This window comes from Brienomyrus brachyistius, chromosome 23 (genome assembly GCF_023856365.1).
Source record: "Brienomyrus brachyistius isolate T26 chromosome 23, BBRACH_0.4, whole genome shotgun sequence".
Taxonomy (NCBI): Eukaryota; Metazoa; Chordata; class Actinopteri; order Osteoglossiformes; family Mormyridae; genus Brienomyrus; species Brienomyrus brachyistius.
This window is the reverse complement of record NC_064555.1, coordinates 17,079,844-17,104,476: the sequence shown is the minus strand read 5'-3', so window position 1 is coordinate 17,104,476 and position 24,633 is coordinate 17,079,844. Positions and strand designations below refer to the sequence as shown.

Sequence of the window (24,633 nt, the reverse complement as noted above, 5' to 3'; positions counted from 1 at the left end):
CTGTCAGTTGTCCCCTCAGCTCACGCTGTAATAAACCAGACACAAGCGCTCGCTAGCCCCAGCGTCAGCTGTACGGTGACGCACTTCCGGAAGCTTTACATGGTAACTGTGGCTGGACTGACGCCGTCGGCACGAAGTGGGCAAGTCAGCGAGTCTGCAAGAGCAGCGGTTTCCGGGCTACAAATCCAGCAGTAAATATGGCGGAGGATCTACTGGAAGTGGTGGAGAAACTCCAGTCAAGGCTCACGGAAAACCAAGAGCCTCGGAAGGTAAATGTCGGCGGACCGGCGGGGGCAGATGCTCGCCGGGTGTGGGGGTCGCTGGGGCGGACTGGGTTGCCAGGCACCCTAAGGGAGCGATCCGTGCCCGTACTGGTTTTTAAAGATCACGTCACGGATTATATTCAGATCGCAACGCAGTTTAAATCAGCCAGATGGTGGAGGGGTTGTGTAAACACTGGCCTGTTAGTCAAGCAGCGCATTGCTTACTTATACCTTTTGCAGCTACATTTGGAGCAGAACAAGACACAATTTATGCGACCCTTTAATACGATGGGAGCAGTTTGGACGCTCAGTTCAGTGTGCTAATAAAATGACAGCCCTGGAGATAGGTACACAATTACAGAGTGACAGCAGCAGAAACAGGCTAGAGTGGCTATTATATTGTATTGTTTTCTGAATTTGAGAATAATTCTCTGTACAGTCGTGTCTGAACCGTTCTATAAAAACGTTTTTTTAGAAACAGTGCCCATTTCATTTTCTCGCTGGAATAGCAAAAAATATCTACTTAGACAAAGGGATTTCTGCTCGGTTAGTACCCAAGTGACCTGTTAGGATTTTTTTGCTACCTGATAGTCTTGGTAAACACGTCCACATCTGATTCCTCTTGGCCCCAACAAAGGACGCCCCTGATGACGCCATGACTGTGCGTCAGAATGATAATAACGATAATAATAAAAAAGAGCCTCAGAAAAGTGCTCCCCTCACCCAAGCTTCATGTATGAGAAGCTCAGTAAGAGGCGTGTGTTATCATTTCAGCCGTAAGTGTGCAAGTCACATGTTAAAGACTAATACAAAAAGTCTAATACAAAATGTATGCAGTTCTTAGGCACTCTTTATTGTTAGTTACAGACTCATGGTGATGCATGCTATCCTTAACAAATACACTTCACCAAGAGGAACTTTCTCTCATTCTCTTCTTACAGCTGCTGAAGACTCTGAAGAGGTTGGAGGGGTTGCCTATGACGATAGATATATTGGTGGTAAGATGAGGGGATTAGGGTAGCACGTACACACACATGCACTGACACACACACACACACATGCACGCACATGGGATCCTGAGGTAAGATCGGAGGGTCTCTTCCTGTATGAGGGGATTCTGCTGTCTCACCTGCAGGGCTCATTAACATGGTAACATAATAAGCTGTGGGTTCACATCATCTGTGGATTCAAGGCTAGATAATGAGGTGAAGACTGATCTGTCTATATCAGTGTTATGAGAGCTTATTTACTGGCCATATGGATCTAACAGGCACAATTCCCACAAACTGGACACAGGTGACTTGTAGGCAGATGTTAGGGTACAGTCTGACCTTTGGAAACTTTATCTTCTTTTCCTTTTATGCCTTGAAGTTACTTGACAGTGTTTTCCTATGCACAGCTTCCGGTGTTTCCTGACATTTAAACGGCATGCTTAAGGCTAGGACCTGAGAGTCTCCTGGGGATGCGAACCTGCCACCATCTTGTCACGAATTCTGTTCTTCACTTTGCCAATATCTGGTGCCCCCCCCCCCCCCTTTGCAGGAGACCGGGGTCGGCAAATCTGTGAACTCCTTGAGGAAACATGAAACTGTGGGACCAGTGGCCAAGAGCCTGGTGGCCAGATGGAAGATGCTGGTTCCACAGCCTGTGGAGAGGTGGGCCTGCACTGGGAATGGGTGGCCTGGTGTTTGTGCCTCCTGACGCGCAGGGAGGGCTTATGCCTACCAGATGAACGAGGGCCTTACAGATTTACTGCTGAACCTCGCCTATTAGCTTCAAGATTATTACAGATGGTTTATTTAATTTAAAAACTTGTACTTGGGACACTTACGGAAATATATCCTTTAATCGGGGGTCGCATACTTTTATATTGTTAAAAATATTAAAATCCTTAAAAATGTGTCTTGTCTTGGCTACCTCCTCGAATTTTATCAAACGAAAATCATATGCATAGAACTGACAGACATTGAACTGAAGTAGTGTAAGATAAATGCTTCTGTGAAGCGAACATATGTATGCATTTGAATAATCGCGCAGGCCTTCGCTGCCCACGCTCCAACTGTGCGCACCAGAACTTCAGAACGGCCCGCTGATCGTGTCATTGTAGGGCGATGCATTATTTGTAACACTGTTTCAATTCTGTCGTCCCAGACCACCCGCCGGGAAGGAGGTGAGGGGTCACACACGGGGAGGTGAGAGCGGGGGCCGCAAGCGGCACCGAGAGCCGTCTCCGGAGCAACCGCGATACGAGGACGAGCATCAGGATGAAGAAATGCTGGATCACCAGCAGCAGGAGGAGGAGGAGGAGGAGGAGGGAGGCTCGCAGTATCACACTGGCTCCCCTTCGTCGCCTCTACATCACCAGTACAGCCCCCAGCGCATGCACCGTGGGCACCATTCAGATGGCTATGAGAGCCCCCACTTGGAGGAGGAGGCTCTGACCCCCCCACCTCGCAAAGAGGCCCGGCACCCAAAGCAGCACAAGGAGCCAGGCAGGGCCCAGAGCTCTCGTGACAACCGGCGGCCGGAGCGCCGGCATCAGCACGGCCAGAAGGGCGGCGCCGAGGGGAAGAAGCGGCCTGGGGCCACACACAAGTCCTCCAAACACGGCAGCCGGGACATGAAGAAGGAGAAGAGAACAGCAAGTGAGGGTGAGTGCGTGTGTGAGTGTGTGCTCTGTTTGTGCATATGTGTAGGTGTGTGTGTGTGTGTGCACGCCATGGCGTGCCCGGTACCCAGTTACAGGCTGTGATCTGCAATCACGTCACCAGCTCCATAACCAAAATAATGTTCCCACCCCCTGAAGCTGCAGTCTTTCCCCTAACCTGACTTTGTCTGTTTGATAATCCCATCTCCCGATCCCAGATTTCCCATTTTCTCCGCCCTTTGCTGTGTCCTGCCCGTTCAGCCACAGGTCAGCCATATCCGTAAGATTTCAGCTGATTCCACGCCACAGTAACCGAATTCGTAGAGAGAAAATGCTGGAAAATGTCGGCCGCAATGTTACCTGGACCCAGCGGGGCGGCGCTGTTTGGCAGTGTGCCTGGGCATGCTCACATGCCCAGACTTCTCTCCTGGAAGTCTTATTCTGGTGCCCTGAATGTCTGATACATTCCAGTTTGGTTTTACGGTTTTAGCTTTGAAGCAGGGTGACACATCTCCACTGTCCTGGGCTGTTTTCACTTTTTTCTTCCTTCACTCCCCCTCTCCTCGCTGTTTGTTTTAGCCCCATCGCAGGACCGTCGGCCTTCCCCAGAAGTGCCACGGGGTGGCGACGACGAGGAGGCATTCGAGGCCCCAACCATGTCCTTTGAGTCGTTCTTGACGTACGACGACCCTGCACCGAGCAAGAAGAAAAAGAAGCCCCCCCGTTCCGGACACTTGCCGCAGCCCGGCCACACCGCCCCCCCCGCTGCACACGCTGCGCCCCCCAAGCCAAGCAAGACCAACGGGATGAGCACAAAACGTCCCGATCCGCCAGCAGAACCCGCCCCTACACCGCCCACCCCAGAGAGACGCCGGAAGGTGAGTCGCCTCTTGCGTCTGTCCGGCTCAGTGCAGCCGACTGATTTTGCTCCTCTCCCTCTGACCGCTGTGAATGCTGCCACCACCTCACCTGCCCCTCCTGTCCCCCCCCCCCCCCCCCCCAGGTTATCGAAGTGGTCCCCGCCCTCCCCGACATCCCACTGCCGGCCATCCAGCCCAACTACCGCCCCCTGCCGTCCATCGAGGTCACCCCGCTCTCCCCCCTGAGACGGAAAGGTATCGCCTGTCCCCACCTCCTCTGTCTGTCTGTGGCCATTATGAAGCTGATACTGGGTGGTGTTTTTTCAAACTTGTTATACCACCATTACAGTGACGTGTAAATACAGAGAAACCTCTGCTTACCACTAGAGGGAGCTCAATTGCTACAAATACCATAGCTTGGGAACCGCTGCCTTAAGGTCAGTCTCAGGTTTGACTCCCCTACTGTCTCCACCCCCACTTTCTACTATAGTTCCAGTGTCATGTGACGAGGAAGATGCGGGCTTCACTGGCCGACGCTTGAACACCAAGATGACGGTGTACTCCGGCGCAAAGACGACCTTCCTGCCAAAGATGATAAGCCTGTATGAGCAGTGCATCCGAGTTCTACAGAACAACATTGACTGTGAGTATTGCTGCTGGTCACATGATCCTGTTGCTCTGGTTTTAACACGGCACAGTTTTGTGTGTTGAGTGACTGTGCTGATCTGACATGCAGTGCTCTGTTTGTTGGTATATGAGTATCAATAGTAACTGGTATGGCATATTACGTACACACACTAATAATGAATAACAAGTGAAGGCTGTATTTTGTAAAAGTGACTGGATTTTGACTTATGTATCAGTGTCATTTATGTGCAACATTTATATGATGACATAATGTTGCATTATGGACTGTGCACTAATGGGTGTGTGTGTGTGTGTGTGTGTGTGTGTGTGTGTGTGTGTGTGTGTGCGTGCCCTAGCAATTGATGAGGTGGGGGGTGTGCCCTACGAGATTCTAGAGCCTGTTCTGGAGAGGTGCACTCCTGAACAACTCTACCGCATCGAGCAGTGTAACCAGGTACCACAGACACACACGGACACACACACATACACACACGCTCTCCCTCCCAGTGCATATAGGGTAACGCTGTGATGAACAGAGCAGCGTAATGTCGTGTGTGTGACACCGCTGCAGAGCAGCGCACACGGCACGTAATGCGGAATAACGTGGTGTGCAGTGAACGTGCACACCAGCGCCCCCTGTGCTTCCCTCCGCAGTGCTTCATGGAGGAGACGGACGAGCTGTGGATGCGGCACTGCCAGCGCGACTTCAAGCACGGGGCACCGCAGGAGTACGAGTCCTGGCGTGAGATGTACCTGCGTCTGCACGACGAGCGCGAGGAACGCCTGCGCATGCTCACGCAGAACATCAGCTCCGCCCACGCCAACCGGCCCAAAGGTACTGCTAGGGCACCCCTCCCCCCGCCCCCGGGGGTCACCCCGTGCATGATGGGATATGCAAAAAGAAGCATTCCAATGTAGCTATACTTGATGATGGCAGATAAACGATCATAGCGTGTCACCTGAATCGTGTCTCGGACAGGCCGGCAGGTGAAGATGGCGTTTGTGAACTCCGTGGCAAAGCCCCCCCGCGACGTGCGCCGCCGACAGGAGAAGTTCGGCACTACAAGCGGCGGAGGGGCGTCTGGCTCCGGCAACAGCGCCGCCATTAGCATGTCTGCCCCAGCTCAGTAAGGAACCTTCCAGAAACTCTGGTGGGGGTTATATTTTACCTGCTGCTGGCAGACGGAATGTTCTGGATGTTTCTCCTCCCCCATTAACGAGAGGTAATAATGGGGGCACTTTCTTTTATCAGATTGCGTACAGCTACTCTCTGCAGCACCCAGCCTGGTGACTCCGGCGGATCTGCCGAGATCAGTGTCCCCCCACCTCCCCGGTTCTCCACTGGGGGGCATAGCAGTTCGGGGGGTGCCCACAGCGCTAGAGACAAGCCACAAGTCAAGAGTGAGTGTCACGGTCGAGGGGGTCGGTGTCTGTGTGCCCGCAGCTCTGTCTGTAGCTTCACTTGGCCTGTCTGTCTGCCTTGCAGAGATTGCCCCCATGATGGCCAAAACTATCAAAGCTTTCAAGAACAGGTTCTCTCGCCGATAGAGGATGGATCGACATGAGAGAGAGAGAGAGAGAGAGAGAGAGAGAGAGAGAGAGGCGGTGGAGATGGAGCTGCACTCTACGGCACCCAGACTCTCTCCCTTTTAAATTTTAAAATGAAAAGCGACACAGGAGATGAGCAGCATCCTGCTCTTTTACAGATGCCCCCGCCTTTCTGTGGAACATGGTGTCCTGCCTACTGACACGGGCAGCGCACACACACCAGCGCGCACACACACATATGTATGTATACACACACACACACACACACACACACACGGCGCATTCACTCACGAGCGCATTTCAGATGAAACACAAACTCACACGGATCGGCCGCTATTGAGCAGGTTTGTACCATTTTGCCATGTGCTTCACCTCAGTACACCATGGTGGAAAATCACCCAGGTGTCAGAGTCCATTGTGAACCAAGTAAGAGAGAGTGTTAGTGAAAAATGGATAGTAATAGATTGAGAGAAGCGTGGTAAGGAGGATTTGGGGCGGGAGGGCAGGCATGGGGGTGAGGCGACGTGGGGGGGCGGGTATGGGGGTTGCGAAGGTTTCGGAAATGATGTCAGAAGAAAAGAGTGAGCTTTACTCTACTGTATTTATTTCTGTAACGGGACCCCGTCCTCTGAAGATGGGTCCTGTGATAGTGGATCAATATAGTAATTTTAATAGATTTTAATAAATGTTATATGGACATTTTTAATAAAATCAACCAGTTGCCCTCAAAGGGATTCTGCAGTCATTGATTTGGGTATTTTATACATTCAGTTTTAATTATTTTTATTAATTTCTGGCCCATGGGCTTGGGAATCGCAGGGGGCGAGCATGTTCCTTAGTGTACAGGAATGTTTGTAACCTGCCTGATAATGATGCAGTTCTATTAGATTGCTCAGGTCATCTTATGATGCATCGGTGAATGTTGCTTATAAAGACTCCATGTTTAATTTTCATTTTATCTTCATCAAACTATTATGAAATTGGAGACTTCTGCAAAATAGCAATATATTTAAAACATCTTAGAAACCTAGATTGTCAGTCGCTAGATTGGCTGTCGCTTTTTTTTTTGCAAGTTCACTACCAGTACTGTAATTGTATGCAATTCGACTAAAAACCGCAAGGTGGTGCTGCCGTGTGGTTTCTTGGACATTGAACGTGGAGCCTGGACCAAACGTTTATCATAATGTGGTTGTGTGTCACTCGTCTTTGTCGATGAGAGAAATGGATGCTCATAGATTGCATCTGATGCTTATTACATAGTCTGGCTACCCCAAAAGAGGAATCTTCCTGACTCTACGTATGGCGGCAGTGGATTAACATTTGTAACTGTTTACTGGTGACATGCTGAAACATTTTCGCAAAAAATAAAAAAACCCTGTCCACAAAATGGCGATCTTGAAATCGAATACAAAATGAAATCCTTAAAGGTGGGTAGAACTTTGTGCAACCTCAAGATTTAAGTACGATATCAACTCTAGGACTTTTATTGATAGGGCATAATAATGAGAAGAGCGAAATGTTGATTGGAGAATTATAGTCACGTGTCTTGAAGCTTTCTCCAAGATCACGTGGGCAAAGTCGAAACACGCTGTCTCGTTTTGCTGCTCTGCAGTTTAGGGCCAAGCGGAGCGGGTAACGCTACTGGCAACTGTCAGTCCCAGAAATAACGTGGTGTCTTTTTGTGACTTTGGGTCATGTCTGGTCACGGCCACGGACACGGGGGCCACAGTCACGGGTGTGGTTGCGAGGGTGAGCACGAGCCAGCCGAAAGGGGCCTGGAATACGGGCTCTACAGGCGCATTGACATCGAGAAAGTGCAGTGTCTGAACGAGAGTCGTGAGGGCGATGGTAAACTTGTTTTCAAACCTTGGGACCAACGCACCGACCGAGAAAAGGTACCGGTGATCAGCTGATTAAGTTTAAGCTCTTACTCTGGAAGTACTCTTTATACTTCTCTATATATATTTAATATATTGCGTCTAGGAATTGTGGCGTATTGGAAAATAAGAGACGGGTGGGAAACCTAATTGTGCTTGTGTTAGTGCAACTGCGACGTCACAGTAGCCATTTTGGCTCGTGTCACATTTTCAGGCTAATATAGGCCTATTAAAATACAATATAAACCTAATCATTTTGATAATGCACAATCCATAGCATATCTTGGAATACGTGACCTGTGAGTTTTCTTTTTTCAGAAAGCAGTTGAACTGTATGCGGAGAGAAACTGTGCTTTGAGATGAAACTTGACGATCTTTTGCTCTTTTCCTTCACAGTATGTTGACAGTGATGCTGACGAGGAACTCCTCTTCAACATCCCGTGAGATGCTCGGACACATGCATAGCTATCACTGGCATGTTTACCCTGGCATAGTAACCATAGTACAGAGTGATTTTTACACTCCCCGTCCCCCCTTCCCCAAAGTCCTTGCCCTCTCTTTCTAACAGAGTGGTGTGTTTGTGTGTATTTTGGGTCCCCCAAGATTCACTGGCAGTGTGAAATTGAAAGGGATCATCATTGCCGGCGAAGATGATGACTCGCACCCTGCTGAGATGAAGCTGTGAGTGATAACAAACCATTGGTCCACCTGCCCAACTTGTCTGCTTATGGCGCTATCAGCGGACAAAGAACGGTCTGCTTGGCAATACAAAGACAATATTTTACTCTTACTACTTAGGTTGGTAGGATAGAGGTTTGTATTTTGAACTGAATTTACTGTGAAGTTACATTAGCTAATGCTAACCTAAGCGTCTCTAATGAAATGTAGCTGCCTTTATTATTATTATTATTATTATTATTATTCTAATTAGTTTTTGCACACTGCTAGTCTCCCTGGATATGAGTGCCAGGGTAGTTGTCCACAGCCTGCCAGCTTGGTGCAGATATGCCCGTCATTGCTGCCGTCCCACTGTGATGCCGCAGCACACGTGAGTCCTGGTGTCTGAGCTCTCTCACTCCCAACAGGTACAAAAACATCCCCCACATGTCATTCGACGACACGGGCAGAGAACCTGAGCAGGCGTTCCGGCTCAACAGGGACCCGCTGGCGCAACTGGAGTACCCGACTAAGTGAGGTGGCGCCCATGTGTACTCTCACACGATGATGTCGTGGCTCACATGACTGTGTGAAGTCCCCGGTTAAATGCCGATGTGCTATTCGGGTAGTACATGTGGCTTATAAAGAGTCAGTGTGATAAGACAGTCGTTGTTTTCAGGCACCACTAGCTTTGGGGCAAGTGCCGGGAACAATTAACCCGTCCATCCGCTTTTTATTTTTAATCCCCCACCCGAATGTCAGCGCCCCCAATCCCATCATCCCACCACGCATGCTCTCCTCCCCCCCCCAGGATCGCACGCTTTTCCAACGTAGAGCACCTCTCCATCCACTTGTCGCGGAACTTTGGGGCAGAGTCCACGCGTGTCTATTATATCGGCCTGCGCGGCGAGTATGCAGAGGTGAGGTGAACGCTGTTGCTTCCTCATTGTCCTGGGCCTGCTTCACCCTTGACTCTCACACTGTTGTCTGCTTATACCAGTGTTTTATGATCTGAAGTTGTGCTTCATTGGCGAGGTTGACACTTTTTTTTTTCTCCTTTTCCTCAAAAGTGCTTAGGAATAAAACATTTGTTAAGCATATGAGGAGCTTGAATCTGTATCTCTAGCTACTCTTTTTATATCCCGCTGCTGCCCCCTACTGTTTGTCCAATTGCTCCCACCCCCCCCCCAATTTCACTGTGTTCCTCCAATCACGTGTCAGAATAAATCTTGAAACTAATTGTCCTGTTACATCGAACTCTCACTCACAGGCTCACAGGCACGAAGTGACGATCTGCAACTACGAGTTGGCAGCGAACCCGGCAGATCACAAGGTGGAAACGCTCACTCCGCAGACGCATTTCATCTCCTGAGAAAGATAAAGATTATCAGGGTGAGAGAAAGGAAAAGCGAAAGATGTGATGCAGTGGGGAGTGGCAGATGAGCCAGAAGGATGAGAGAGGCACGCGAAGAAGCCGTAAGCAGGTCTCACCGGTCCAATGCTGCAGAATGGATTTGTGCTGGATATTTGTACAGCGCCAAATTTGATGTGTAATTTATAATAAAGGGTGGTCGCTTCAGTGTTTCCATTTTTGCTGTGAATGACTTGTCACATTTGCTTCATCGATGTTTCAGTCCACAGGACACACATTGAAATTTGCAACTTGGCCCATTTCTGTCTGTCCGTTCTACTGCTGCAAAGCCGCTTGAGTGTATTTTGCAAGCATATAACTTCATGTGTACCGAACCTGTTTTGGTGCCAAATTTAGTTACTTAACCACCACGCTCCATTCAGCCCATGTAGTTTTCTCATTAAGTAAGCTTACTGCACAATAAAACGACAGAATTTGTGCTAAAATAAACGGCTGTTTTTTTCCCTTCTCGTGCATCTTTATTGCATCTTTACTCGCACGCGCGCAAAGCGCCGTCTCGTGGTCGTGTTGCGATAGTCCGAAACAAAGGAATGCTGCACAGTATCCACCTCGCTGCAGCGGGACCTGTTTTTGTTAACTGCTTCCCGGCCTCTGCGACGACGCTTTATGTCATATCGGAAAACGTTTGGGGAAACTGACGTCACTTCCATTAAAAAAGCCCCAAAACTAGCAATATTATGTAACGGTCGGTGCATATACAGAGTCCGTGTTACACCATGAAAATGCCGCATCCAGATCGAATCGACTGAATTCGTTAATTTATTTGTTAATGCGGTTCCCTGGCGAAACACTACAGGTTGTATATATTTACATACATGATCAATTAACATATGTACCCACTTAATATGATATAATGCTCATTTCATTATACCCTTAAGGATATTCAAATATTGTTTTAAGAACGGTACTTCAATTGCATTTATAAAAACTTTAAAACGCACTGGTATTTATGTTTATTTTAAAAGACGTGATGAGAGATATCGAACCCATCTGATTTGTTCTTTTGTGGTGTGGTGTTACGTCACTTTGTATTGCATTGCCGGCTTGTTTCTAAAAGAATAGTTTTGCTAAATACAGCTAATCGCACTGTTATTGGTGAGAGTTAGCAATGGCCGCCGTGCTGGAGCCGCGGTCGGGGGGCGTGTGGGCGCGATGATCTCACTCGGGTCTGCGCCGCCCCTCTCCGGCACCAGTAGCGGAAGTTCCGCTGTGATCTGGGATAGTGAGCGGTGAGTACACGGTTTTGCGCTAGCGGGCCTTGGTGATACATTGTAGTTTTGCGCCGATTAGACTGACGCTGACTCGGAGCGGCTCTCGCACTTAGGCAGGTGGGCACCGAGGAAGCGCGGAATAGGAGGTTCAGGCTCGAAACAGACTTTTTACGGGATTGGGTTGGGATAACTAGAGAGCGAGACTATAGATTCGGCTTTATGGCTACTGGTTCATTGTCGGACTATGTTACTCTGCTCTGTTAGAAATGGCTCTTTGAGGGGATTTAATACCCTATACGTGTTTGATTCAGTCTAACTCATCCGCGTGACATTATCCTGTGCTAAATTTTTCCACCCAAGTGACGAAGTGAAGCTCCTCATCCATTCCGATCCTTATTGTTTCTTCCTCCCCTCCCCCTCTTCCTCTAAATCCAGTGCACGGTTAATATTGTATTTCAGTGTGCAGTTCCTTCGTGCCGCTGTCAGATCCAAGGGTCAGCCTGTGTCCCATCCACCCCGGGCGCCACCGTGCGTGCGAAATAACATCAGGTGCACCGTGTGTTGCATGCGTTATGGCGCTTCTGTTCATCTCGAATTTTGTAAGCAGTCCAACTTGGGGGCTCCTTTAAGACATCCAGCTGTAATGCGATTGCCTATAACGATGCCTCTTTTGTTAATTATACGGTTTGCGCGATACTGAGTGGGCGTAGGAACCGAGAGGCGGCTTAACAATTCTAGGAAACTGATGCGAGCACAATGTCTTTGCTGTTCTCAGCTGTTTACATCTTACGTTGGTTTTTAGCCGACTGTAACACTTTGTTCTTTAAAGTGCGGAAAAGTATTGAAGAGGGGAAACTGTACTATGTGGTGAGCTTTGGATTTTGTTTCGTAGCTGTGATGGATCGTGTCAGTCGTAGTGGCGACTTCCGTATTTCTTGAATGACATTTTTTTAAGCACTTTGACTTTACTCCCAGCCATCGCTGCAACTGACGTATTTAATGGAAATCAGATGAAAGCTCGTGATTTTGACGCCTGGATCAGACGCATACAGTGCATCTCTGTATGCTGCGAAGCGACCATGAAATCCACCCCCCACCCCGATAGCAATAAAAATGACATAACTAAACATCACTGACGCCGAATTCAATTACCCGTCTCCCAGAGCCATTTACAAGGAACTTATGACGGTATAACCTTTAATGAGGCCGGTGATAGTCTTTTAGAGTGAAAGGAAGGTTGCATCAGCACCATCATGTGCCTGCACGTTTGAGGCAGTTGTAAGGTTTAATACATTTTACACTTTGTTTCATCTGGTTAGCTGGGGCTTGTCGTCACTGTGACCTATAGTTTATGCTACATATTCTGGTTGATTACATGAGCAGGGCCTGTGATTCCTCCATTGCATTTCTCTATTTATTACCACAGCATTAATTGCAGCTGCTTTGCATTGTGGAGCATCTGTCTGATCGGAGTGCTGGTTGTGGAAGAGTCCCATCGCCGATGCGGGGGCTGTTTGCCTGGCACTTGTCAGGGTTGCACATATGTACAGCGATTTTCAGGCACACGGCTTGGAAGAATAAGCAAATTTTATGAAGAAAATTTAGCCTAATTTAGCAAGTCGAAGATGCATCACATTGCTTAGATGGGCCAGGGGAAGTAAAGAGCGGTTAGAATCTGTCCAGCATCTTACATGTTCTGTCTCATTTCCCAGCGGCGTGAGGTGTTGTGGCACAGCAGGTAGTGAGGCGGTTAAGGATCTTTTTGTGAGCTAAACTCCCAGGACATTCCCTGCCGGCCTTCCCATCAGTAGCGCAAGTTGGCCTCACCTCCTGCAGCGTACGTGAGTACATTTTCCGTGGTTAGCTTCCTGAGTCACTTCGGATGTAAGCAGAGGAGTGAAGCTTCAGGCTTTTTTTGGAATGCAGTCCAACGCGTTTCACAATGTGCTTCAGTTAGCGCTTGATTTAGAAAGGAGACACTGGATGAAATAGGAGCCGAATGTGAAAGGGCAAGTGAAAGGAAAACAGCCCAGAATTAGGATGGAATATTCTGCCATGTTCAGTGCTGCTGCTCCCAGGGTCATTGAGATGCATGCACTCTCTCTGTTCTGCCTCTAACAATGTTTTTCTGAGTTTGCTCTTTCCCCACCTCCCTTTCTACCCCCCGTCTGTCTCTCCCACTTCTTTCCCACACCTCCGTTTTTTTAAGTTAATTTTATGGGTGGATTCACTAACTGTGACTCGCTATCTGTTCACACTTGTTTGTGTGTCACCTGCCCTCCCCTGGTCATTTTGTCACTGTCATTATCTACCCAGTCAATAAATCTCCCTCTTGCTTTGGTATATAGTATCTCCCCCCCGATATTCCTCTTCAATGGCCCCCCTCTCATTCTGTCTTAAAAATACTTTTTCATCCATAAGTGTCTTATGTTCCTGCTTACCTGGAAGTGCTGGTATATTGATTGGTACATCGGTAAGGTACCTTTACATAGTAACATGGTGAATACAGGGTGGTGCAGATGAGACGCACTTAAAAACTCGATCCGTTTTAAATCCCGTGCGTGTAATAAATGGAAAATTTAGCAAAGCAGTTGGGCTGCATGATATCACTTTGCGACATTTCCGTAACATTGCCGTGTTTATGAAGCAATAAAGGAGACAAACCTACCAGACATAAACTGTAGCCAAATAGAACGTGTTATATCTACCAAAAGAGTGTGTCAAGTTGGTGGTGCTGCTGCCAGTTGTGTCAACAAGCAGTGCTCACAAATGCAACGTGATTGCGCATGTGTGCGATATATGTCACAGTGTTTCCCTTAGGGCAGGGGAGGCCAATCTTACCCAGAAAGGGCCGCTGTGTGTGCAGGTTTTCACTGCGACTCCCTAATTAGATTACTAATTAGAGGACTGATTGGCTGAAGAGTCCTCACACCTGGGTGTGAACAGCTGACCTAAAGGTTATCCCCGAAACCTGCATACACTCCGGCCCTTTGCGGATACGATTGGCCACCCCTGCCCTAGGTTTACAGCTTTGGGGGGCGGGGGGGGGGGGTGTGCTCACCTGTGTGTGCGAGCATGTCTCTGTGTGTGGGGCGGAACTCCGCCATGCGCGATACAGAGAGCAGGGGAGAGTTGTATACACACGACCGCGTAGAAACAAAAATTACAAGCTGTTGTGTGAATAAGATAACACAAGGCTATTTTGTTTGCTTAATAAAAGGACAATGTACGTATGGACCTGTCCTATAGGAAAGGTAATATATATAATTTATAAATTTTTTTCCTCTGCAGTTTTGCTTATTATGGGTTATTTTTCTCTTGTGTCTGTTTTGTCAGTTAAACTGTAACCTCGTGGGATTCTCTGTCACCAATCATTTACAATTCACTCATTTAGCAGGAACTTTTGTTCAAAGCTGCTTGCACATCATCGTCAGCAAGTACGCAGCAGATGTGGAGGTCAGCAGAATGGGTGACTTCTGTGGATAATTGTTAATTTCAGTTTCGGGGGAAAAAGTCTGGTTGTGATGAAGCATAATGGAGTAAATTTTGAACTTGTCAGCGTTTTAAGCAAATTACTGCATAATCAAGCACCTAGATGATGATTTTAATACTGGTTTGACCTTCAGGTTCATTTAGTCCAAAGATTTAAAGGGAATTGAAGGTGACTGTAACTGGGAAAGAATCAAGGTTCAGTGGACGCGTGTCTGCGTGTTGAATCGCTCACGTTCGGGGAGGGTTTGTAATGCAGATCACACAAGTGAGCACCATACATGTGACCATTTGGCATGAAGATCTTGGTGTTATAAAAATGTAAATTTTAGAGGGATACTGTACATACTACAAGGAGTTTGTATATACTCTGCAGTTGTAATTTCTGCAGTACGCGGCAAAAGGAACTACTTCTGAACTTGGTACTTGAACTTCGTTAGGGGTGCTTTACATAAATCATTCTTCTTCTGTTCTTTAAGTTTGATAAATATTGCTAAGCTGTGGCTTTTCCCTTAATTGTCATGCATGAAAAGCCTTGTTTAGGCATTTTGTGGTATGAAAGTTACAAACACATGAGAGCTATGAACCCTAGAATACATAGACATATTACACCTTATTTTCTGTATGCCTCCACCCTATTGTTTTGTACTTTATGCTTCTTGTTTTGACAGAAATGTGGTGAAGGAGGAATGTTGACTAGTGACACTCCATCCTCAGCTATTAGTTATAGTACCAGGGTGCTTTTTTTTTCTCTTTTATATCTGTGTAGAAGTGCTTCTGCAAGCTAAAGGACTCACACTGGTTAGCTGGTGATCAGAAAAACCGACCAGGTAGAGCTACCAGGTAAAGTGGCTCTGTTATTAGTAACACGGGTGCTTCAGTTAGCCAGTTGCGTAAATAGATATGCAAGGCTGCAGATCAGCAGCTTGGATGCCTCATGTTCGTGGACTGGTGTAGCTCACACGGGGTGTGTCCCTATTGTTCTAAAGTTTGTTTTTTCCCCTCTGAATTTTTAGCACCCCCTACAGTGTATGTGTGGCAACAACATGTCTGTGCCGCTGCTCGCTGACGCCGTGACGATATCGGGGACGGAGAAGGAGACCGCTGCGGTAAGAGACCAGCTGGCTGTTTGTGTGGCACTTTGCCACCATGCTGCAGTGCAGGCAATGCGAACTGCAGTTCGTCCTTCATAATGCAAGTTCCTCGTTATCTGCGTAGTACCATGCGTCTTACCAGCGGCTGCATTGTAAAGCCAGTGTCGTTCTTGCGCACCTTGATAAATGGACCTCGAGCAGCGTTTCCCGGTCCGGTCCTCGAGGACCTTCAGACAGTCCACGTTTTTTGCTCCTTCCCAGCCCAGGAGCTGTGTGGAAGCAGAAATGTGGACTGTGGCGGGGAGAGGGGAGGGAGCAAAACCGAGGACCAGCCGTGAGTCTCCCAGGACCGGGCTGGGAAAAACTAGTTTAGAGGCAACTACACAAAGTTATAGTTATATGTATATATATGTATATGTTATAGTTATATGTATAATAGTATTATGCACACTGTTTATGTTCAGACATGCAGCTCTAGTTTTATTCTAGGTTAAGCAAGACTTAATGTGATTTTGTTTTTTTCAAGCTCCCTGACCCCCTTTTTTGAGCTCAGGAACAGCATTGCAGACTGTAAATTCCTGTGATAGAATCACGGCAGTCCTTAATATTACGGCTGATTTCTGCGAATCCTTTAGACTTAAGATAATTGTCATAAGGAAACCAATCGTAGAATCAATGAATTGTAACATCATGCACCAAATGACTGGCTAGATGTATCTTTTGCAAATTTAGAGAAGTCAGCAGTAATACCGTATGGATATGACTGGGTAAATTTTACTGGAAATGAAAGTTACCATTAGAATGTTTTGCAGTCGCTGCAAGAACTTCCAGCTGAATGTGAGGGAGGATTATGTGTGTTAACAAGTCTAACGTGAGATTTTCATTGTGTTTAAAATCTGCTTTTTGTCGAAGGGGCTGTCTAACTGAAATTAGAATGTCCTGCCTTTGGAGCTAATGAATTCAGGAGGTGGATCAGGCAGAAAATAGTCAATGTCGGTGGATTAATCCTGAGAAATAGGTCGACATGACAGGCTCAGAATCCACATTGGGCACAACTAAATTCAGGGATGTATTTGCTTGCATCTACAACAGTGTATTTGCGACAAGATTTTGCAAGCAGAGTTTTGTTTTGTATTGGTATTTTCAACAAATATATAACCGTCTTTCTGCTGTACTTAAAGTTTGTGATATTGTATATTTTAAAAAAGTGCCCAACCTTTTTTTTTAGCACTGATTGCTATGTTTACAAAAGAATTGCTGACTGGGATGGGAGGGGGGGTCTCCCTCTGTGTATTTTAATTGGAATTTCTAGTCACAATCGACTAGAAGTGTTTTGGTGATTGACCAGTTGTGTAGGGTATACGTCTCCAGCCAGAACCAGCCTAGCCAATCCCTTAAATTTAGCTTAGTTTTTACACATTAATGATCAAAATATCTTTTTAAAGTGTGTAACACTCAGAGGGTAGAAGCTGACCCATTGTCAGGGCCTTGGTGTATGCAGAGCTAATCGCATGCTTTCTGTGATCTGTCTGACCCGATACACTGAGCTTTCTGTGCTGTCTGCAGGTGATCTTCCTCCATGGCCTTGGAGACACAGGGTGAGTCCTTGGTCCATCTGTCCAGCTTCGGCCGACGGATTCGGCTACAGTAGCATTAGCAAAGACAAAGTCGAATGTTAGGATAAGCTTACAAACTAGGGGGGGGGAAAAACAAGGCAAGCAGATACAATAAAAACAAATGACTCTGATTCTATCTGGGTGGATGGAAATTGTAGTTAAATATGCAATTCTGTAACAGTAGGAAAATCTCTACATTGCTGTTAACTTTGCCTCTGTTCCTTGCGTCAGGCACGGTTGGGCGGACACCTTGACGTCGATCAGTGTGCCATACATCAAGTACATCTGCCCTCACGCGTAAGTCTGATCATTTTTGTAGTTGCGTGTGTCAGTCCTTGCCCCCCACGCCCTGCTATGCTGATCCCCGTTCTGCCTCCGTCCTGTCCCTTGCGCCTCAACTAGGTTGAACTAAATGCTTCTCTCTGTGCTCACAGACCCCTGATTCCTGTCACCCTCAACATGAAGATGATGATGCATTCCTGGTGAGTGTGCACACACCTGCAGGCCTGTCTGATTTTTTCCGTTGCTCATACATTCCCCCCCCCCCCCCCCCCCCAATCATCTAGTTCTTTTTCAAGTAGGTTAATTGTTTTATTTGTTGCTGGCCCTTGTGTTTATGTCTTGCCATCTTGTCTTGTGTGAGACGAGCACATGTGCAGGGCATTGATGGTTAACGCTAAATAAAAATTAAGCTTTTGTTATGAATCATGCAATTGCTTTAAAATGAGAGTCTGGGGAGTGTGTGTGTGTTTTTCAGTGTAATCAGCATTATTGTTGAATTTTTCTCCCCCCCCCCACACACAGGTTTGACCTGATGGGTTTCAGCCCTGACTCTCCAGAGGACGAGGCTGGCATCAAGCGAGCGGCAGAGAACAGTGAGCAGATCCCGTCTACGAGCTGGACATGGTGTGCTCGCTGCTCCCCCGTGGCTAATGCTTCTCTCTCTCGCTGGCAGTCAAAGCCATCATAGACCACGAGACTAAGAACGGGATTCCTGCCAATCGTGTTATGCTGGGCGGCTTCTCTCAGGTGGGCCCGGAGTAGAGAGCAGCTCCACGGCTTGGCCATTTTGACATTAGAATAGTAAATGATAAACTGTACTATTGCTTAAATTATTTCACATCATGTTAATAGCTGAAGCATTTTTTTTTCCTGAAATGGGTTTTAATAAGTTCTAATGTTACGAAGTATTTAATGCAAAGTGATTCAAATCCATATTGTTTTGGGTAAGGAACACGCTAATGATATTTAATAATTATTTCAGGACATTTATCGCTATTTCACATTCCAGTCAGTCTTGTGTGGGGAGCAAATTGTCATATTTGTTTCTGTATTAATTTATTTACGAAAACGTTCACTACGCTTTCTAATGATGGCTAGAAGGACACTTCATGAACCGTTTGCTGTATTTTCTAACTCCACTAGATGGTGCTATCTGTTCAAAAATAGGCAAACTAAGAGCACCATCTAATGAGATCAGAGAATCCAGCAAATGGTTCATGGAGCATCATTTTGGCCAACGCTAGTGCTTTTTGTGATAGTATGCATTGATGTCTCCATTTCTCTCTCTCTCTCTCTCTCTTTCTCTCGCTCTCTCTATCAACCCGACTTTGGCCTCCTTGCCACCAGGGTGGCGCATTATCTCTCTACACAGCCCTTACCTGTCAGCAGCAGCTAGCTGGTGTGGTCGCCCTCAGCTGCTGGCTACCACTACATAGGACCTTCCCTCAGGTTAGAGTTCTGCTTGGCAGGAAATGTATTTTTCACTCGTTCTATTGTTGACTTTCAAAAATACATCTAAAAGGTTTTTTGTTTATTTATGTGTGTAATATGTATTAATAGGGCATGTTTTTGCGGTCAGCTGCCACCTCCTACACTGTATGGGGACAGTGTGTGACTCAGTGGCTTAGCACACTGCCTGTCATCAGAAGGTCACTGGATCAAATCTCAATGTTCTGCAGAGTGATTTCCCTGTTAGTTACTCCGAGGACTGGCTGACCCTGCTATGTCAGTTGTTGCTGTCTGCTAAACAAATAAAATGTAAATATACGTGCTTAGACCTTACTGTCTCCCCCCTCAGGCAGCAAGTGGCAGTGCAAACCGGGAGACGCCCATCCTGCAGTGCCACGGGGCGAAGGACAGCATGATTCCCTTGCAGTTTGGAGCCCTGACTTCAGAAAAGCTCAAGACTATTGTCTCACCGCAGAATGTCTCCTTCCGCATCTTCCCTGATGTTATGCACGGCTCCTCCCCTGAGGTTGGTGTCTGTGAGTGCGTGTCACATGCACTTACCTACCCGCAGCAAACCCTCTCCCTGGCTGCTGATATTTCCCATCTTTACTGATTTAATGTTTTGTTCTATGAAAAACGCCCTTACACATTGTGATTATGTGGCACATGCGCAATAATCGCCAGGACTTCAGATGAGGGGCGTAAACATTTTAGTGGGCGGCGGCTTTTCGGTACTATATGGACCGTTTACTTACGGCCACAACTTGGTGAGCGGATTGGTAGTGCGCCTAAAATCTTAATGGGAAGCGTATCGTGACAGACGAAAGTTAATAATCTGTATGAATTCATCGTATCCTTGTGTCTGCATGTAGGATATTAAATTGCAAGAAGTATCGCTACACCAGCAGCATCCTTTTCACCTTATTTATCCACTGTGTCTCCTCTTTTAAAAGATGTTATGGTCGCTGATTAGCAAATCGCAAAAGGCTCTGATTTAGGACATGCATTACACAGCAGCGTTTAAAACTGTTCTGAGAACAGTTTTCCAAATTCATGCCGTGCTTCCTGTGTGACAGTCATGCTCACCAATCAAAAGTGGCCCGAGATGACGGAGTATACGCCCACAAAAAGCAAACGCATGAAACACCAGGAAAATGATGCATTTTCATCTTGCCGAGATTGATGATGGGACCTTCCTGAAACGATAAAATCGGCAACCTCCTTTTAACCACCAGCAGCGACATACTTTAGCGTGTCATACCTTTTTGTTTTTGTTAATGGGGAATAGCATTAGCATACCGCTAACCCATCAAAACAACAATGAGACAGTCAGTAATCCTCACAGCAGCGGAGTCTGTGACCCCCAGAAAAGCCGTAAAACCCATAATACAGTCGTGTTTATGTCATATGTTTTTGTGCTCATTGATTTAAGTATTGATTTCCGTAGATTCATTTTATGAGATTAATCTTAATCCCCCAAGAGTAATAAAATAAAAGCCTCGCTTTAACATAAAGCGATCTGTTCCTTTAGTATTTAATCGCTATTACAGTTGGGCATGGGCAGGTACGGCCTTATTATTTACAAAAGACATTAAAAGGTGACACGCAACATTTTCTCATTCGTTTTGTATTTGTCAGAGTAACAAAGCAAAGGAATGATAAGCTGCTTCAGTCAAAAACTGCATTTTACTTCTCATTTCAAATACAATGCAGGGTTTTTGCCAACTTTGGTCAGCTGCCTGGGGGATATTCCACGAAGCAGGTTTAAGGGAAAGTCTGACTTTCTTTAGTTCAGCACCTCTGAACACATTTTTTGTTTTCCCTGAATTGATTTGTATGAAAAAATAACCTTATACAGTTGTTACAAAAGCGGAAACTTCGACCAACATGAAATCACCAATAAACTACGTGTCTTTATTCGACATTTTGTGAAATGCATACTACGTTCGAAACAGCCGCTCTTATGAACTTCACGGTTTTTGGTTCAGTGTTAGATTTGCTGCTGTTAACAGTAATAACACACTGGCGCAAATAAAAAGGCTGCAGACGCCTAAGTAGTTCTTGCTTGTTTACTGGCTGGGAAAAGGTGGTTCTAGTGTTATTAGGGGCCAAGCTGTTTGCTGCAAGTTCGCTGTTGTTTTTCTTTTTGCTGCAATTGTATTCATTATTACTTTATTTAACTTATCACATCACATCTTTAAATTCTCATCCTTGCATTAGAATATAGGCCAGTTCATATATTGACGGCATCTCAGGTGGAAATGCTGCGTCATATGTTTTACATTTATTACACACTTAATATTGAACTGAAACTTGACGTATAAAAAATTGTTGCAAATGAAATCGTAATCGCAATGTCTGTCAGAAAAATCGCGATTAGATATTTTCCCCAAATCGTTCAGCCCTATTTCCAAAACAGTAGCATGTGGCGTGCTCCCCTAACCGAATTTCAAAAACGTAAGGATACGCCGAATGTGTACAGATTACTACCTGGTGATTATTTCGTGCACCATATAATCAGGATCATATTACAATGTAATATCGGGCAGCCCTATTAAAAATGTTTGACTTTTTTATTTTTTGCATCTAAGATTCTTCTCTGTGGCCTTTAGCCATTTGCTGTCTGGGTCTGCTGTGCTCCTGCAGCCTTCCCTTCCACGCCACCCAGCGCCACACATCAACAGACCTTTTGTATTCCCAGCTATATTTATCTTATGCCACAAAAAGTTTCTTCTCCAGTCAATGTTGGCAACATGTACTGAGGCCCCCTAGAGGCAGATGAGCCACTTGGCAGAGGACGTCAAAGAGGTTTGTTTCATTTTACAGGTGAATTCTGGGAAACGGTTGGAGTCGCTAAAACTCTTCTTGCTCTCTGTTCTGCAGGAGATGTCTGCAGTGAAGGAATTCATCAAGAAGCAGCTGCCCCGGATTTGACCTTATTAATGCACTGTGAACCTATACAGTGATATGTCACCTCCGACCTGCCATTCCCTCACAGGAAACAGCCATGAGCACCCTGCTATCCACACACGCACACACACACACACACACATACCATCTATACAGATGTACTGGTATAAACATACTGTGAACATGTACATTGTGCGCACAGACTTCTCACATATGTTTTTAGCTTAATTTGCCTACCCTTTCAGATTCATTCATGACCATATTCACAGCGCAAACACTGTACTTCCTGTCTGCAAACTCATGCCATCCACACACACTGAAGTGCGTACACTGTAACAAACCGTGCGTACTCTGGCCTCATCGTGAACCGGGGAGCTGCTGGTTGGCGCAGCCTCTCTTCCAGAACTCTCCTGCTCGATCTTGACCTTTCTGGCCACCCCCACCCCCCTCACCCTTTCCTGTTGCGCTTCTCTCATTTTCACTCCCTTGCTGTGTGTGTCTGTGTATTTGTGTCAGTCACTGGGTCAGTTTACAGGTCACTTCCAGCTCATCAAAGCCACCTACCCGCCTGTCTTAGGTCTCGCTTGGGGTTTTTTGAGCAGTCAGAAGCCCTTAATTTCTTTCCCAGGAACTGCGCGCCCGGTCCAGTCCGGTCTGGTTTGAACTCAGTTGTGCTCCTGCAGGTGTTTCCTATGATGCTGCATCCTGTGATTCTTATGGAGGTTGGTCATGTTGTGTAACGGGTGCTTTTGTCTGTATTCAGATCTCATATCTGATGTTTCAATAAATAAACATACAATAAATACATTTGAATAAAACAGACCTAAGAATTAATGCATAATAGCCCACATTCATTTCTCTGGATGCAATTTGGACCTTATTGTGTTGCATCAGACATCTTGTGTTTGTTGATTTTTTTTTAAGCACTATGTATAGATTCGACTTCAGGTTTTCAAAATTCTGTAAAGTTTGATTTGTGATTCCTTACTGTTTCTAAAGGGGACACAAACCTGAAGTTTCTTGCTGGCTTATGCACAAGACTTTTTTTGCGTCAGCTTGCAAGACGCATAAATTCGAACACATTTGAATATCAGAAAAGAGAAGGGCAGTCATTTTTTTTCCAATGTCCCAGAATTTGCTGGCCCTATAACAAATGTGTATATGTGTTTTTTTTGTTGTTTAATACTCAATAACGACTAAACAGAACACTCGGTTGCATTTTATAATCAATGAATAAATGCACCTAATACCTCCACCAGTACAGAATTGAAGATGTGGCTCAGAAGATAGCCCGCTCCGTACCCCTTGTATGTTTGTGTAATCCGGATCATTGGGTTGAACTGGAGATAGAATGGAAAGACTGTTTCCAAAACGTAACCATCCTTTGCACAGCAAACTGACCCAATGTATTGACACTCCCAGGCCGGTCAATTGCATTTTGAGAAAGGCACCTAACATGTAGACAGGCTGGAACTTTTCTAAATAAAAATCAATAATTTTAGACAGTTTGGATTGGATATGACTGTAACCATGACAGCATGGGGGAAAAAGTAGGTGTTTCATTGGTCCCTGGTTTGTTTTTCTCTTTCCCGGCCTAGCATGATTATTGGTTCTTTTCCGTTTGCAATTTGTGCTTGATGGCACAGGAGGAAAACATCTGTATTGCTGTTCCTCGGCTATTGCGTTCATCTGTATTTTCCTTCTTAAGTAACGCTGGTTTCGTAATGATCCCACCGTCATGCTGGGTGGTCTCACCTCTGCTTGTGGCTCATTTTGGGAGACAGGATTACAAAATAGAGGGAAGTGGTGAGGCTCTACAGGCAGGTGATGTGTGCTTTTCCCCTTGTGATTTCTGTTGACGTTATTGAGTGACCAGACGCATTTCCACTTCGTCTTCCTTCCCATACCTGATGCCAGAGCAGTTGGTCATACAACTCACCTGTTAATGGCGCTGGATTGAACCGAACACTCATTGGGCTGTATCTTCTTACCCTGAATTGTTTTGTCATTGGTTGAAATTTATTCTGGTTTTTGTGTTTTTATTTGGGTTTCATTTTTCTCTTGTCAGCTTGTAATGTCATGTTAGTGTGGATTTATTTACTGACAGTATGTTGGGGATGTAAACCTTCTGTTATGGGAGCAGTCAGTTTTTTTTAATCGTTAAGGCACCTGTATATGAAATAAAACGACTCAAATACAATTAATCAACTCGTATTTTTTTAACGGGCTCTTTTAGCTGTCATTTAGCGTACGTTCTTTGCTAAGACAGAGTTCAATATCTGGGTTGCCAACTCTAGTCAGCTGGCCGTCGTGAGATTTTCAATTCGAGACAAGTCCACATGCACATGCATTTACCGGTATGTAACAGCTGCATTACCTTGTAAATAGTCTTTAGGGTTTGCAAACTGCCGCTTTTTATGTAGTTAATTTTAGGTTTATAATGGAATAATATATTTACCGCAAGACTTCTTGCGCGAGCATCACGCAGGTGCGTGAGAGCTGGCAGCTTTGTGGCATACAAACAGATAGTAGTCCAGGTGAAGGACAGAAGTAATTAGATTATCCACCATTACAGACAAAATCGTACTGGTGAGGCGGGAAAATTCAACCGATTGTAAGTAACGATGGTACAACAACTAACAATAAAGCGCTGAGCGGGTAGAAAACGGGT

At 46.0% G+C, this 24,633-nt stretch overlaps 3 protein-coding genes across 13 annotated transcripts; all 3 read left to right on the top strand.

Annotated features, from left to right (window-relative positions):
* Positions 1-89: 89 nt before the first annotated feature.
* Positions 90-6,675, top strand: eloa (elongin A). Its single transcript, XM_048994436.1, has 12 exons — positions 90-269; positions 1,205-1,261; positions 1,806-1,918; positions 2,415-2,914; positions 3,490-3,788; positions 3,914-4,025; positions 4,261-4,413; positions 4,754-4,851; positions 5,052-5,232; positions 5,377-5,524; positions 5,650-5,798; positions 5,884-6,675. The coding sequence occupies exons 1-12, from the start codon at positions 198-200 to the stop codon at positions 5,943-5,945; spliced, it is 1,944 nt and encodes a 647-aa protein (XP_048850393.1). The 5' UTR covers positions 90-197; the 3' UTR covers positions 5,946-6,675.
* Positions 6,676-6,816: 141 nt separating this feature from the next.
* On the top strand, positions 6,817-10,067 carry pithd1 (PITH (C-terminal proteasome-interacting domain of thioredoxin-like) domain containing 1). The gene is made up of 6 exons (XM_048994450.1): positions 6,817-7,840; positions 8,219-8,262; positions 8,426-8,503; positions 8,908-9,012; positions 9,291-9,399; positions 9,750-10,067. Exons 1-6 carry the CDS (start codon positions 7,640-7,642, stop codon positions 9,849-9,851), a joined length of 639 nt encoding a protein of 212 aa, XP_048850407.1. The 5' UTR covers positions 6,817-7,639; the 3' UTR covers positions 9,852-10,067.
* Positions 10,068-10,577: 510 nt separating this feature from the next.
* On the top strand, positions 10,578-24,162 carry lypla2 (lysophospholipase 2). Of its 11 annotated transcripts, none has more exons than XM_048994445.1 (12): positions 11,013-11,140; positions 12,835-12,959; positions 15,381-15,454; positions 15,628-15,720; positions 17,272-17,303; positions 17,553-17,618; positions 17,756-17,803; positions 18,126-18,196; positions 18,277-18,350; positions 18,951-19,052; positions 19,402-19,578; positions 21,936-24,162. In XM_048994445.1, the coding sequence occupies exons 4-12, from the start codon at positions 15,643-15,645 to the stop codon at positions 21,984-21,986; spliced, it is 699 nt and encodes a 232-aa protein (XP_048850402.1). In that variant the 5' UTR covers positions 11,013-11,140; positions 12,835-12,959; positions 15,381-15,454; positions 15,628-15,642; the 3' UTR covers positions 21,987-24,162. The 11 variants fall into 11 exon arrangements, with proteins under 11 accessions (XP_048850394.1, XP_048850395.1, XP_048850402.1 ...); XM_048994439.1 differs by having other exon boundaries at positions 12,835-12,963; XM_048994442.1 differs by having other exon boundaries at positions 11,140-11,239; positions 12,835-12,963.
* The last annotated feature ends 471 nt before the right edge of the window (positions 24,163-24,633 follow it).